Source organism: Accipiter gentilis, chromosome 26 (genome assembly GCF_929443795.1).
Source record: "Accipiter gentilis chromosome 26, bAccGen1.1, whole genome shotgun sequence".
NCBI lineage: Eukaryota > Metazoa > Chordata > Aves > Accipitriformes > Accipitridae > Astur > Astur gentilis.
This window is the reverse complement of record NC_064905.1, coordinates 2,486,383-2,501,228: the sequence shown is the minus strand read 5'-3', so window position 1 is coordinate 2,501,228 and position 14,846 is coordinate 2,486,383. Positions and strand designations below refer to the sequence as shown.

General features: G+C 36.5%; 1 protein-coding gene across 8 annotated transcripts in view; it reads left to right on the top strand.

The window, feature by feature from the left end:
* MATR3 (matrin 3) overlaps positions 1 to 14,402 on the top strand; it is a 1,017,354-nt gene extending 1,002,952 nt beyond the window's left edge. For all 8 annotated transcript variants that reach the window (XM_049829442.1, XM_049829438.1, XM_049829437.1 and 5 more), the window contains 13 exons: positions 1,324 to 1,385; positions 1,929 to 1,970; positions 2,227 to 2,330; positions 3,513 to 3,565; positions 4,057 to 4,182; positions 4,810 to 4,935; positions 5,125 to 5,295; positions 6,551 to 6,682; positions 8,061 to 8,104; positions 8,571 to 8,961; positions 10,621 to 11,014; positions 11,610 to 11,731; positions 13,335 to 14,402. In XM_049829442.1, coding sequence (XP_049685399.1) covers positions 1,969 to 1,970; positions 2,227 to 2,330; positions 3,513 to 3,565; positions 4,057 to 4,182; positions 4,810 to 4,935; positions 5,125 to 5,295; positions 6,551 to 6,682; positions 8,061 to 8,104; positions 8,571 to 8,961; positions 10,621 to 11,014; positions 11,610 to 11,731; positions 13,335 to 13,385 — 1,716 coding nt within the window. In that variant the 5' untranslated portion in view covers positions 1,324 to 1,385; positions 1,929 to 1,968 and the 3' untranslated portion in view covers positions 13,386 to 14,402. The remainder of the gene's footprint in view (positions 1 to 1,323; positions 1,386 to 1,928; positions 1,971 to 2,226; positions 2,331 to 3,512; positions 3,566 to 4,056; positions 4,183 to 4,809; positions 4,936 to 5,124; positions 5,296 to 6,550; positions 6,683 to 8,060; positions 8,105 to 8,570; positions 8,962 to 10,620; positions 11,015 to 11,609; positions 11,732 to 13,334) is intronic.
* Positions 14,403 to 14,846: the final 444 nt, after the last annotated feature.

The following is a 14,846-nucleotide window of genomic DNA, read 5'->3' as shown; positions in this document are numbered from 1 at the left end:
GTAGCTTAACAACAGTACTTTATGGGAGACTTTACATCCAGGTTTTTCTCCTTTGTGGAAAGTGCAAGGTAGGCATGTAGCATATGGAAACACTACAGTAAGCCTCAGGAGTGTCTCAGAAGGGTGACTATAGTGTGGCAGAAACTAAAAATCAGAGAAGATGAGGGATTAGGAAAAGATCATTTGTGGGTGCTGAGCAGAAATATGCATGTAAGCAGAGACATATAAAACAGTCAGCCGGTGCAGTATACCTGGTCACAGTTGAAAATGTAGCCAATAAGGGAAAACCTTCAGTTAAAATGCCTCCCCCCCCCCCCCCCCAATCTATAATTACTCTCCCCTTCATTTCTCTGTGAACATAAAGCTAACTTGCCCCATGTGTCTCTGCTGATCCCTTTGCTTACTAAACAGCAGCAGAGTGGAAATGAGACTGTGGCTCACAGCTGTGCAGCAGTGAAACTTCAGAAGTTCTTGTCACTTTAAAAATGCAAATATAGCACAAACTAGTGCTGTTAAAAATCTAAGCATATGGAGATCAGGCACTCTGTACTTTGATAAAGGAGGAGTCCCCATGACTTCTCACCTCTTGAATAACTCTCTTTGTAATCAAAATAGTCTGCAAAGTAGAAAGCCCTCATTCCTTTCTAGTGCTAATTCCTTTCTAGTGCTAAAGCCAGAACCAGAAGTAGTTTCACCTGGCTGATTTGGTTTAATTCCATTATTCCTCCTTTGTACCATCTTGATTTAGATCTCCTTTTTTCTTGATTATTCCCCTCAAATGGTCATTATTTTTATATTTCACCTGTATACTTGTAGTTTGTCCTAGCTATGCACTTTGATTTCTTTAGTCTTTCCTTTCTGAATTCCTTGAAATTTCTTGGCTGCTTTATGGTTCTAGAAACTTGAGTGTTTAGTTCACATTAATCTTTAAAAGTCTGAGGAATGAAGCAGAGAGAGTGGAGGAAATTCTAAAATTACTGAAGACAAAAAAAATATCTCGGCATCCAGTTCTAAAAGTTGAAATAGCAATGACATGCATGTGTGCTGTAGCAGTTATCCCCTGGTAAGCTTTGCACCTTTGAGGCAGGTTTAGGCCTATAGATTGCAAGACATTTTTCATCAGACACCTTTTCACGCAGGTTAGGAGTTAAGAGGTAGGTCCAATTTCAGTGTTTCTTTAAAGCACTACAGAAAGAGATTTTGGTATCTATGTGTCTTTGATACTTCAGCTTAGAAGAGAAGATATTGCGCTATACAACATTATTTGTTAAAAATGGCTTGCTCTACGTGGCTGTTAATTTTTAATTATTTACTTTGCTGCAGGAGTGGAACCATCATATCAATGGAGCGACTCACAGCCGACGTTGTCAGCTGCTGCTTGAAATGTATGAATTTGAAGTACAGTAAACATTCTTGTGGCATGAGTGCATGTACAACTAAATAATGGTCAATTACTTTGCACAAAGCAGGTTTAGAAAACATGCTGTGCCTTCTAGGGAATAAAAACAACTTAAAAGAGTATCTTCAGGACAAAAAAGGGTTCTTGATTCATAACTTTTGAGTCCTACTGATCTATATGTAACATTTTTAAAGAGTTGGATCTTAACAGCTGACAATCTACTGTAATTTTTTACTAGTCAGTTATACCAACTCCTAAATTCTTGTTGTAAAATGAACTTTGTGCAATTTGTATTATAAATTGGCGGACATGTTACATGTAGTGTAGGAAGTTTCTCATTAAGAATAGCACTTCTAGTCTGTCAATAGATGCTGCTCATGACTTGTCATGGTCCTGTAGTGGGCAGTGTTACCGTGTGTTTTACTTGTGTTAACATGTAAAGGTATAGCTGCTTGTATGAAAATTATTACATAGGTAGAGGAGATTGTATTTTTTCTTACTGTTTTCTTTTTTTGTTGTTTCTTTTAAGATATCCAGAATGGAATCCTGACAGTGACTCAGGACATGGAATGTAAGTAGTAATGATTTCTGAAGTATTTGTAATGTTTTTATTTGAAGCAGAGGACATTCTTAATATCTTATGTGAAACAAAACACCTCCTTTTCTTCAAATGGATACCTCCCTTTGTTTTCTACTAGCTGAAGAGCAGCAGTAAAAATAGCTACAGTTGACTTCTTAGATGCTCTGCAGAAATTAGGGTTTTATTGAGAATGAAAGCTTTGCATTTTTTTGGTTTAAAATTAAGGTGTGTTTTCCCCTCTTTCTAGGGGTGATCCCTTTATGTTGCAGCAATCCACAAACCCTGCACCAGGAATTCTGGGACCACCACCACCTCCGTTTCACCTTGGAGGACCTCCTGTTGGGCCAAGAGGTAACATCAACAGGCACCTACTTTTACAAGTTTTAAGTTCCTGATTTAGTTTTTTCTCTTCTTATTCTTGTTCTAAAACACTGGTAACAAATTAAAACAACAAAACAGAACAGTCACTTTTCTAAGCAGTGGAACTGAAATATTTTAGTCCCTCCCTAGCCAAAGACTGGTACTCAGGATACCACACTTTCACCTTTCTACCATCTGCTAACTACAAGTCACATTATTATGGCTGGTTTTTAACTGTGTTTGATTAATCCACACATTTTGGACTTGTATTTTTTCCTGTCTAGAATTTTTTTGTATCTGTCTTCTGATTAGCTACATGTTGGTGGGGTGTTTTTTGTGAAACTTGATAGAATTCAGTGTCCTAAGTGTTTTTCCCCCTTAATTTCAAATGAATTTGACAAATAGATTTGAATAGCAAGTGAGAAATGGGAAGATAGATGATGCAAGCCTCTTCACAGGAAGGCAGGCTAAGAATCAGGTTCTTGTCTGAAGTTGTTACTTTCTACCTTTTAAATAGTTCAAGTGACTAAAAGAGCAAAACTAATTCATTTACCTATATGTATACTGACAGAGTACAAGTATTTCAGACACTTTAAGGGAATTTTTAGATGATAGGTGCATTCATACTTAATTTCATTAAAATAATTCTGTTAATTTTTCAAAACATCTCAAACTTGACTTTGAGCCTAACTATCTAAAAGGCTTTTTTCAGGTGTTTCCTAGTAAAATGGGCATTATGATAGAATTTGTACTGGTTTAGAACCAAAACTAGGAGTCTTTTTCTGCACCTAAAAACCTCAGTAGTGGAAAGTGTATCTTTCTTGGAGATCTCACAACCTTTGTGTACGGAGGCATTTTGCTATGGCAAATCTTACTCTAAAACAGGAGATATTTTTCTCAATGGGCTTTACTTACTCTCTGCTATTTCTGCACATCAGTAAATGCAGCTCTTTTCTCTAATGTTAAACCAAACAGAATGACCAGGAAGGAGGACCTCAAGTTACAAGAGCTCTGAAATAAACAAATTAACAGCCTTTTCAAACTGTAATGAAATAATTAGTTTTTGAAACTTGATGTCATTCTGGTTTCTTAAGAACTTGTGAAGAGGTGTGTTAATACGTTACCAGTCTTGCAGGTTGAACTAAGCTTGCTCATTCTTTTAATTTCTTAAAGGAGCTGGAAATGGAAATATGCAAGGACCAAGACACATGCAAAAGGGCAGAGTGGTTAGTATTAAAAATTTGTTGGTTTTTTTTTGAAAAAAAACCACAATTTTATGTTATACTTTTTGTTTGCTTTCATAAGTGTTTGTTTTGTGGTTTTTTTAATTAATGGATTGTCTTTAAAAGTGAGATTTTAGGATTTATTTGTGTGGAAATACTGAAGCTTTGGAATATGATTGAGGTTTTGTTGTGCCAAGTACTCTACAAAATATTTGTTCCAAAACTGTACAGACCCTATTTAAACATTCTCTTCTGATGAAGCTGTGGGACATGATCATACAAGAAAGGCAACTTTGGCATGGCAGGCATCTTCCTCTGTGGAAATCCCTGGACGTTCTGTGCCTTTTCTATATGCCTCTTGCTTTGGTTACTGCTTGAAGATTTAAAAAAAAAATTTAAAAAGTACAAGTAGAGCTGAGCCTTGACAGACCTGCTGTTTAGGTCAGCTGATATACATTTTCCTTTCATGTTTATGCATGCTTTGTCTTCAACAGGAAACAAGCAGAGTTGTTCACATCATGGATTTCCAGAGGGGAAAGAACTTGAGATATCAGCTGCTTCAGCTTGTTGAACCATTTGGAATAATTACAAATCACCTGATTCTAAACAAAATCAATGAGGTAAGATTAGGCCTTTTAGTAATGCTGTGGGTGCTGTTTGGTGTCTTTAGTATGCTTACTGTCTGAGCTTAATTTTTTTTAAAAGGACTTACTCGGCTACCAAGCAAGATGGCACACGTCACCAAGGTCACATGTGAAAGGAAGAGTGACTGCTATGTTTCTTTGCAGAAATGCTGCAGTACTGCATTTTAACTTAAATATTGCTAAAAAAAATCCTTCCTGTTTGTTGTTCACAGCTTTCTCAAAAATACATTATGCTTGCAAATTCTGTTCTTGTTCTAATACTCTCTGAAAACTTACTTGGTCTTAGTTTGTATCATACAGTGTGTCGTATTTTGGAGTGCGGAAAAGCTGATACCATAGAAGAGAAAAAGCAGGAAGCAATTGAATGTTCTGAATCCAAATCTAGGTGAAATGTAAACAAACTAAATAGTTCTGTTTGTGCACCTAAATAAAGTATGTGAAATTCATGTGAAGTTCTGCAGGTCAGTTAATGTTGTAACCAAAAGGCAATTTTCATTTTTGATGCAGCTGTTTTTACAGGAAAGCAAGGAGGAGCTTGAGGTTTTAAACAAAAATACTAATTCTTGAAGGAGTAGTGCTTAATTTGTTTTTGTATGACTTCAGGCATTTATCGAAATGTCGACCACAGAAGATGCTCAAGCTGCAGTAGAATACTATTCAACAACACCTGCGCTAGTGTTTGGTAAACCAGTCAGAGTCCACTTGTCACAGAAATACAAAAGAATAAAGGTAAAACACTTCTGCTTTTTTAACACTGCCTGATTTTAATCTAGGGCAGTCAGTGTTATGAGGCCATTGCATTTAAATTATTCTTAGTTCATGTACTTCTCAGCTGTATCAACTTAATCAAGGGACAGTCATCCATGTATATTTTATGTAGTATCTAGTTTAAAAAATTTCATTCCCACTTAATTTCAGAAACCCGAGGGTAAACCTGACCAAAAAACTGAGCCGCCAAAACCAGAACTTGGTCGTGTGATTCACCTCAGCAATTTACCTCATTCGGGATACTCTGACAACGCAGTACTCAAACTGGCTGAACCGTATGGAAAAATTAAGAACTACATACTCATGAGAATGAAAAGCCAGGTAACTGACCATAGGAACATACATGTGTGAAAATTTGAAACTCAGGGGTTTTTAACTGTGAAGAAATGACATGTCTTTAATTGGTGCATGTGTCAACTTTCTGTTCTAGCATAGATATGGAAGTTATTAGAGGCCTATGTAGGCAGTGTTTTGCTATCTAGCATACTGCAAAATGTTACTGTAATGTGAGCTGCTTTAAAAAAAAGAAAGAATAGGCCTCAGCTGTGAAGAACATATATTTAGCATTGAGGCTTAATTTTTTGTTATGCAGATTTCTAGGAGTCTTGGTTAACATGTATTCCACTACTACACATTTCTTTCTTTTACCCTTTATTTTTCATTCTTTAAAACTAAACAAAAGCAGTCCTGCTGTGGCTCTCTAACTTAAAAAAGTTGGAAGATAGTGCATTGCATGTGTATAGTAAAAGGCTTTGGATATGCATGTACATGGTTCCTATAAATACACAGCGGTTTAAAGTATTTAGTTCTAAAGTTTTTTTCAACTTTCCTGTCAGTTTGTTGCTCCCTTGAGTTAAGTAGGAAATTCCAGCACTTTTTCAGAGAGATGAATGCCTGAATCCTGTAATGCCACACTTGTGGTGTGAAAAATTACTTGAATCTATGGTATGACCCCTAGGAAGTCCTCTCTGACCTTATTTCATGAGATAATAAAATCCCTTGCTGTCTAAGCTGGATGCAAAACCAGCTTTCTTCTGTCTGCCAATGATAACTCTAGCCCAGATGTGTTTTTAAAAGCTTGTTCAGCAAACTTGTGTGCCATAGGGTTGTTTCTTGGAGGAACACCTCACAAAGCAGGGCTTATAGACCAGCAGTTGCTGCCTTTCTGTTTCAGGCTTCTCTCAAAAAATAAAAATAAAATACTGGGGTAGTTTCTTAGCTACCCTGGAATTCCCAGATACTTTAGCACCAAATAAATGTGTTTCATTGTCCAGATGCTTTTTATTTGGAATCATATTTTACTTTATGGTGACCTTTTTTGCAGGTTATTTAAATGTCTGTTGTTTAATTTCAGAACTTTCTATGTGACAGATATTACTGAATTGAATATCTTGGATATATAGAGCACTCTGGTAAATTCCAAGATGTATGGCTAGTTTGAAGATAGCTGAATATAGCTGAATCTCATAATTTTGTTTCAGCATTTGGAAACGCTGTGTTTTAAGTTAAATAGCTTTGCCTGCAAAAGTGTTGTGTATTTCATAGTTGGTTTTAATGTGTGTTTTAACCTTTTCAGGCTTTCATTGAGATGGAGACCAGAGAAGATGCTTTAGCTATGGTTGAGCATTGTGCCAACAAAGCGCTTTGGTTCCAAGGCAGATGTGTGAAAGTGGATTTATCTGAAAAATATAAGAAACTGGTGTTAAGGGTAAGTAGTGGTTTTAGTTTTTTAATTGTAGTTGAAAGTGTAAAGTGAAGTAGAAGACAGTTATCACTTACTGAATATTCAGTGCCACATGTAAAATGGAAGGATTCACTTTAGTATTTTCTGGCTACTGAAGTGCTGTTACTTAGCATGTGTGATGTTATGAGGCCTAGAACAAAGAAATAGGATTTTCCTTCCAGATTAAACAAAAACAAAACAACTAGAATTCAGATTTTAGAGTAATTGGTGTAGATTTTAATTAAAATGTCTCCATTGAGAACATTCTGTAATGTGGGTTCTTTTTTCTCATGCTCCTCTAAAAATGATCAGTGAGTAAAATCAAACTGAGTGGCAGAACTGTACTCATACATTGTATGCTTATTTCTTGGCTTTTCACAACTGCTGGTTGGTTTGTCCATTTTCTTGTACGTGTATTCTTGTGTACAGAAAAAAGACAATGTTGTTAGGGACTCCGTTTTGAAGTATTTTTTGAAGTATTACAATAGAATGTATTTCCTGTGTTGGATGCTGTCCAAAACCTTTTTTCTTCAGCACCAGAAAGCTTTTTCATCCCTGTTGTGGACGCTTAACTCCAACTACCTAGATAGCTAGACTGTGTTACGATCTAATTTGTAAGAATAAGCTTTGTCAAAACTTACTTTGTAACTGCATATTTGGCTGATAGCTTTGAAGGTTTTTTTGACATAGCTCCAGCCTACTCTTGCAATTACAAGACTTTGTCTATCAGACTAGGACACTAGGTAGAAAGGCAGGAGAAATCCGAACTGTCAAGCTGTCTCATAAAAACATAAGCTTTCTATTGTGGAATATGAAGAAATCTTACTATTGCATGTGATCATGCACCAAAAATGAACACTTCCTGGCAAATTCAAGTACTTAACCAATGCATTGAATAGTTTTCCATGTTACTGCCGCACAAGTGGAATTCCCTGTTCAGTAACTCGTAAATACGTGAAGCATTGTGAGTCTGCTAAAGCAGTCTGTGTAGCCCACCACTAATGATAGGGAGAAGGGTATAGATTAAGACTGATTTGTGCCGTTGCCTGCACCACACTGTATCAGTTCATAAATAAAAGGAGAATTGCATATGATTTTTCTGGAACAGGATATCCCATTTGTTTTGTATTTAATAACTGATAATTACTGTGAATAAAGAATGGCATTTCTAGGTTGGTAATGTCCTGTCTAACTTAATAGCAGTTTATTAATTGGTTGGTGGGTGGGCATGGTAAGAGTACCTGTGGATTTACATAATTGGAAGCACTTGGCTAGATTCTGCTGTCTGGTCTGAATTAATGCTGCAACAGTTGTATAAATGATACTCTACTGTGACTTATAATTCTTTTAAATTTTATTTTAGATTCCAAACAAAGGAGTTGAACTGCTGAAAAAGGATAAAACTAGGTAATCTCCTATTGTTAAAGCATAATGTTCTTTTAAAAAAATATGAAAATACCTTATCCAGAGTATAGAAGTAGACAAAAGAAGTCAGGCAAGCGATGAGATCAAATTGTTGTTTGCTGTGCCCTGAGATTAACTGTTTCTAATATGCTACCTACCTTCTTCCTCTAATGATGGAGATTTCACAGCCTCTTCAGGCTCCTCAGGAAATCTTTTCCAGTCCTTAATTAGCCTTACTTTCCTGCAATTTAAACCCATGAACACTTGTCCTGTCTTGTAAGGACACTTTCTCCTTGCAGCAGCCTTTTACATATTTGAAGAATGGTATCCTTCAAGGTTCCTTAACCTTCCATTTTCTGGACTAAAACACAATCTTTTTCAGGCTTGTCTAGAAAAATACAACCTACCTTTTTCAGTCATTTCTGGGCTCTCTTCAGGTTTACAAGCAAGTATTCTTTGCTCTTTACAGAAAGAGAACATACTCTCCAGACAGCAAAGATTCTCCAAGTGATAAGAAGTCTAAAACAGATGCTACTCAGAAACCTGAAAGTGGCAATGTAGAAGAAAAAGTGAAAGAGGAGAAACAAGATGATGCTGCTGAGCCATCAGGCCCTAAAAGCAGTGAACAGGCAGACCAAGATGAGCCTAGTTTACTCCTTGAATCTGAAGATGAGCTTCTAGTGGATGAGGAGGAAGCAGCAGCACTGTTAGAAAGTGGCAGCTCAGCAGGAGATGATGCAGATGTTGCCAATTTAGCTGATGTGACTACTGAAGAAAAAAAGGACACAGCTGATGATGTGACCATAAAAACTGAGGGGAATGTTGTGGCCAATCCAGCAACAAAGAAGAAGCTTAAAAAGGTAATCATATAGCAAGGTACCTGAGTGTGGAAAACCCTGTGTAACTTAAATAGCACACCACAGTACACTCTAGTTCATATCTTTTTCTGTGGGCCTTTAAAGCACATGCATGGCACTCCTGTCTGAAGAGAAACAGGTGTTAAAAGCTTCTGTGAAGAAAATAGAAGATGCCATTGGATGCAACTTGCAAACGGAATCAGTTATAAATCGCTGTTTCTGTTTTGACGGAAACTTAACTTGTGGGCTTCTGCCCATGTTGCTTCCTGGGTTTTTTTTCTTGCCTTTCTCTTCAACCCTTTTTTGACTAATACTAAGCAGCCAGGAACTGTTTTCTTCTGAGCAGTTTCTTGTGACACTGGCTGTAGTTTGAGCACAGAGCAGAACAATGACATTCAAAAAATTATATATTTGGGACTTGAGGCTAATCTAGACTTGAACAAAATTGTACATACATCTACACTTTATGCTTGGCCAGAAAGGTAGGCGAGTCCATTTGTGGTTAGCCAAGGCCTGTTTCCAATTGGGGGGGGGGGGGGGGGGGTGGAATTTGTTTCAAGGTGTCTTAAGTCATAGGCTACTTGCTGTGAATTTCCTTTCTCTCACCAGATGACCCCATACTCTCATGGGTTTTTATGTCCTACCAGCTGATTTTTAATTATACTTGGTTATGTGGAGTAGCATGCAAAGTTTTAGTAACTTTATTGACTTGGAATGTTGTTTTGCAAAAAAGTAAGGCATGTTCCTTATTCTTAATGAATGAAGTGTGCATGGTTTTCAATTTTGGGGGATCCTTCTATCAGGAAGCTACTTACATGGTGTTGGGATTAATACTGCCAATACAAATGGCAGTGATTATTTCTTATTATGTGGGTATCTGTTATGATAAACTGCCTCAAAACCCAGACTTGCTTCCTTGAAGACCTACATTCTTAGAGCACAGCTGTAAAGCTGGTGTTGCTTCAGTACTACTCCCTATCAGCAGGAATGTTTCAAAGACATCAGAATTCAGACAGCTCTGCTGTCTTTTAATGAAGCTGGATTTTAAGAAACCTCCAGTTTTGGTGGTTTTTTGGCTGTTTTTTGTTTGGTTGTTTGGCATTTTTTTTAACGTGGAAGCTCCAAGCTTTCTACTGGTTGAAAAAGCTCTTAATTATTTTTTTAATGAACTTTCATACTATTGGTGGGCACAGAATTATTCTGGTAAGGTTTTGCCTTTTATGCCTTTTATGCAGGCATGAATTTGAGGATCTTGTGGGACTGTCTCGAATAGAAACAAAACTTGTGCATTCCAAAATTACTTCCACTTAAAATACTCATGTTGGAAGGACTTTCAAAGTAAGAGTATAGCAAAAAGATACTGAAATTCTCAAGTTGAAGATCACATGTTCATATGATAAAACAGTGGACCCTCATGATACAAAAAAAAAAATTATTCTGAAATTGAACACTTGATTCTGGGACAGTGGAGTACATTTAAAAAGGGCTTGTTACACTTATGCATGCTTGAGTAACATATTGAATGAGTGAGGTAGGTCTTGAAGGAAGAATTTAAGCACTTTTCCAGGGAATTTGGAGAAGATATTTCTCTTCTGAAACTTAAGACAGTTTGAGGGAAACATTTAAGAATAAGCTGACATGAGGAAAACATTTTTTCAACAGCGATACGTGGGTGGCTTTCCACGGAGCATGGAAGGCTTTGTCACTCTAGATGAGGTTGGTGATGAAGAAGACTCGGATCATCAAAAACTCCGCAAGTCAGGTTTGGCAGTAAAATCTGCTGGCAAAAATGACGATAGTTTGGCAGAAATCAAGGTAGACAAGATTGAGGAGCCAGAACAGGAAAATGAAACATTAGAAAATGGAACCAAAACCGAAGATAGTTCGAAGGCTGAAGCTGTTGAATCTTCTGATACCACAACAGCACAAGATACTGAGAAAAATGCCCATGAAAATACAGACACCCAGGATGAACAGGAAACAAAGAATGTCCAAGAGAAACCTCTTGTTCCAGATGAATTTAGGATTGGGCCATACCAGCCAAACATTCCTGTTGGTAAGGCTGTTTCCATTTCTTTTCAAATATGTCTCTGTGCATTGCAGTAGCATTTCTCATTTCGTTTGACTTTTATTTCTGGCAACGCATTGCCTCTGAGCCTTTCATTTTAGGGCTTCCCACTCTTCTCCCCTTCTTCACTCCTCTCCTAACCCTAGTTTTTTTTTTTTTCCCTTATTTTCATGCAGTTCTCCATAACACTTTCCTTAGGCAGAAGTTAAATTGGAAGAGGTATATTTTAGCAACACAAATTCCATTAATAGCACAAAGCACAATAGTGGTTAATAGTTCAGATCCATACTAAATACTCAAACTGATGACAAAACGTTGTTAGTTCTTTTGAAAGAACCAATAAAATGGACCCTTAATCTGAAAGGTTGCTTTTAAATTTAAAAAAAAAAAAAAAAAGCCTGCACATATTTAGTTATTACTAGGCCCCGGCTTGACTAAACTAAACCAAGGACTTTTAAAGATAAAGCAGCTTTTAATGTAAAGTGAATTATGGTTTTAAGATTCAGCTGAAATGACATATGACATTAAAAGAAATGATGTAGAGTAGATCTCTTAGTTTATTTTGTGGTGTTTACTTCTCTAGGTGTGAATTATGTGGTACCCAAAACAGGGTTTTATTGCAAATTGTGTTCCCTGTTCTACACAAATGAAGATGTTGCAAAAAAGACCCATTGCAGCAGCCTTCCTCATTATCAAAAGTTGAAGGTAAGGCAAAAACTTGTTCATTTTAAATGGCGTGATTCTTTCCTGGGGAATAGATCTGAATGAGACTGGACTGAGGAAAAAAGAAAGCATTCAGGCAGTGGAAATTGGCTTATTCTATAACTTTTAACTCAAGCTAGACCTCTCCAAAACTTTATCTTGTGAAAATAATATTCAGGATACACATTTTAGAGATGGCCTTCAGCATTTTTTTTTGTAAATTTGGATTAAAGAAGACATTCACACTGGAGTAAAGGCCAGGCTTAGTAGTGGTGCAGAGTAAATACAGATGACTCAAATCCCTTCCAGTTGTCCCTTTCAGAGTGTTTTTAACCAGTCAACAGAGCTTAAGCTGAAGTTTTTATATATTTAAAAAAAAATCCGTATTTGCAACTTCTGATTTTGTGAGCATGTTTTATACAGTTTCTAATTGGATTAGGTATCACATGATTGCATGGCATGAATGATAATGCTGCTGCTGTATCTTTGTGTACTGTGAGCTGCTTTTAAATGTCACCTCTGAGGAAGGGAAATCCTAAATGAAATTCTAATAGTAATGTAGTGTTCACATAAATTGATTTCATACCAGTTGATTATTGAGCTGAAAACAAACCCTTGGGGTTCCATAGAAAAGAAGGTGGCATTTCAGACTCAAAACGTTTGCTTTCTCCCTTGCAATAATAGGGAACCCTCAACAAATACAGGGCCCTGGAAGGCAGATGGCACAAATAAATGTCACAAAGCAAGCAACATCATTGAGGAGTAGATCAGAAAATTAATTACTATGCAGAATCTTGTAGTGAGAAAACCCACCTCATCCATCACCCATAGCTTTTTTTTTTTCTCCATTGAGGTACCTGATTATGGGACTTTAAAGACCTGATGTAAAAGGGGAAGTGGGGGAAATAATCCCAGTTTATTAACTTTATCATTTACTTAAATGAAACATGATTTGATTTTGCTTTTTCCATGGCACAAATGACTAGTGAGCTGCTGTTGAATGACTTTCTAAAACCACACCAATGTCACAATTGGGGAAGAAGAAGGGGGAATGTAGCTTTTGTTTGACAATGGCAAGGCACTTCTCTAGCTGGGAGTCTCGTTCACTTTGAGAGCAATAAGAGTAAATAAATAGGTGAATTGATATTGCTGCCAAATGTCATGGAAGTGGTAACAAATTCCTCAAATTTCCAAAATAACCCTTCTCTAGGAAGCGGAGATGTTTTATCCCTGGTTTTATAGATGGCAAATTCCAACCAGGTAAGAGGCATGATCACTGTCACAAGTCCATGACAAAATGGAAAGTAATTCTCTTGGCTCGCCAGCCTGTTAGGAAGGCATTAACAGCAGGGCCAGGTAAATGCTTGCAGATGCTGCCATTTGGTGTTTACTGGTGGCGAGCTGTATGTTCAGTGACATAATGATAATGTGGTGCTTCAGGAGAGCTCCACCTCAGTATATGGAGAAGTGCCAGTCTTGTTATTTATGACCTTTGCAGTTAATATTCACAGATTTTACAACTTGAAAATTGGATTTATGTTTCTATTATTGATGTTGTGAGAAACTCTTTAAATATATCCAAAATATGATTGCTTTCTTTCAACAGAAAATTCTGGATAAAATGGCAGAAGACCACAGACAAAAGAAAGAAGCTTAAAAGGAAGGAAGGATGTAAGGAAAACAGTGGCTTTGTTTTTAATGTTAATCTTTTTTAAAAGCAGTACAAGTAGTAGATGGAAATACTGTATTTTTTTTTGTTTTAGTGAAATACAGTAGGCATTATAGATCTGTTCATGTGTTAAATGTTGTAGCAAAAAAGCATATGCAGTTAAGTTAATGACAAAAATTTGTTCTTGATGTGAGAATGGCAACAAGTTTTTGTTTTGACAATTCAAGCTATTAAAGAAAAAATCCTGCACCCTTGTGGAAAGCTCATCTACAGGAAGAAAACTTCACTGAAGTGAAATTTACTACTTTTGAGGTTCAGAAATTGTCTTTCAATTCCATTCTCAATAAAAAATAAAAAGTAACACTGTATTTTTATTTTATCTAGAACATTCCATATTTCAGTCTGAGCCTAGCAGATATTTAATTTTGAGTGTAAGGCTGTCATTGCATTTCACTTTTGAGAAGGCTTTAAATGTAAGTTGCATTTTTAAATGTTGAATTGCAGTTTCTTTTAATGTCATTGCTGTTATATAGCAAATAGGAAAACTAGTGATTAGTCAGCTTTACAACTTTGTGATTTTTTTTCTAAGCTCTTGATAGACTTTCCTATTCAGCTATTCCGTGTATTTTTAGTGAAAAGTAAATGCCCATTCTCCTCTGACCAGTATTATTTCCATGAGCTCTTCCTGCTTTTACTTGAATCTTGTAGCTGTCATACATCTCTAGTATATTCAAAAGCAGCGTTTGAGTCCTGAAATGTAAAAAGGTATCTTTATATTCTTCACATGTAATTTTTTCATACCTGCATTTTAAAACAGTTTTTGTTAAAATCTGGTTTCGTCAAGAATCTTTAGAACTGTGCTCTTAATGTACCTGCACATGTGATATGTGAACAGGAATTTGCATGTGTAACCTGTGTTTATCTGTAGTTTTTGTTATTTACTGCTTATTTGTGAATTCAGGTTACTAAAGTGATTTACCAATAAACAAAGCTAGGCAACAGTAATTTGTTATAGATGTTTGGCATGTTAACCAATGTGTCTACTGAACTCTTTACTCCTGTGTTCATGATACCACACTGAAACTCTAGCTGTCTTTTTAAAATTTGCATGTTTTAACACCTGTGATTTAGCACCTTACTGCATAACTTCTTTCTCTTTCCTAAAACCTCTTTCGTTTCCAAACAAATTAAAATACCACTTGTTAAAACACTGGTAGGTATATTCTGCTGACAGTTTTATTTCTTGAGTTTTATGGTATTTTCATCAAGGCTGAAGTTCAAGGCCCATCACATTTGTGTGGGTAAAAATGACTAGGGACAACTCTTTCAACTTAAGCCTCTTGGCCAACAGGGAGGCTTCAGTGCTAAGAAGGGGTTTCAAATGTAGGAGGCTGAGTCTTGATGAATTTAATTTACTTAAGCAAATACATCTAGCAGACACAAGATGGT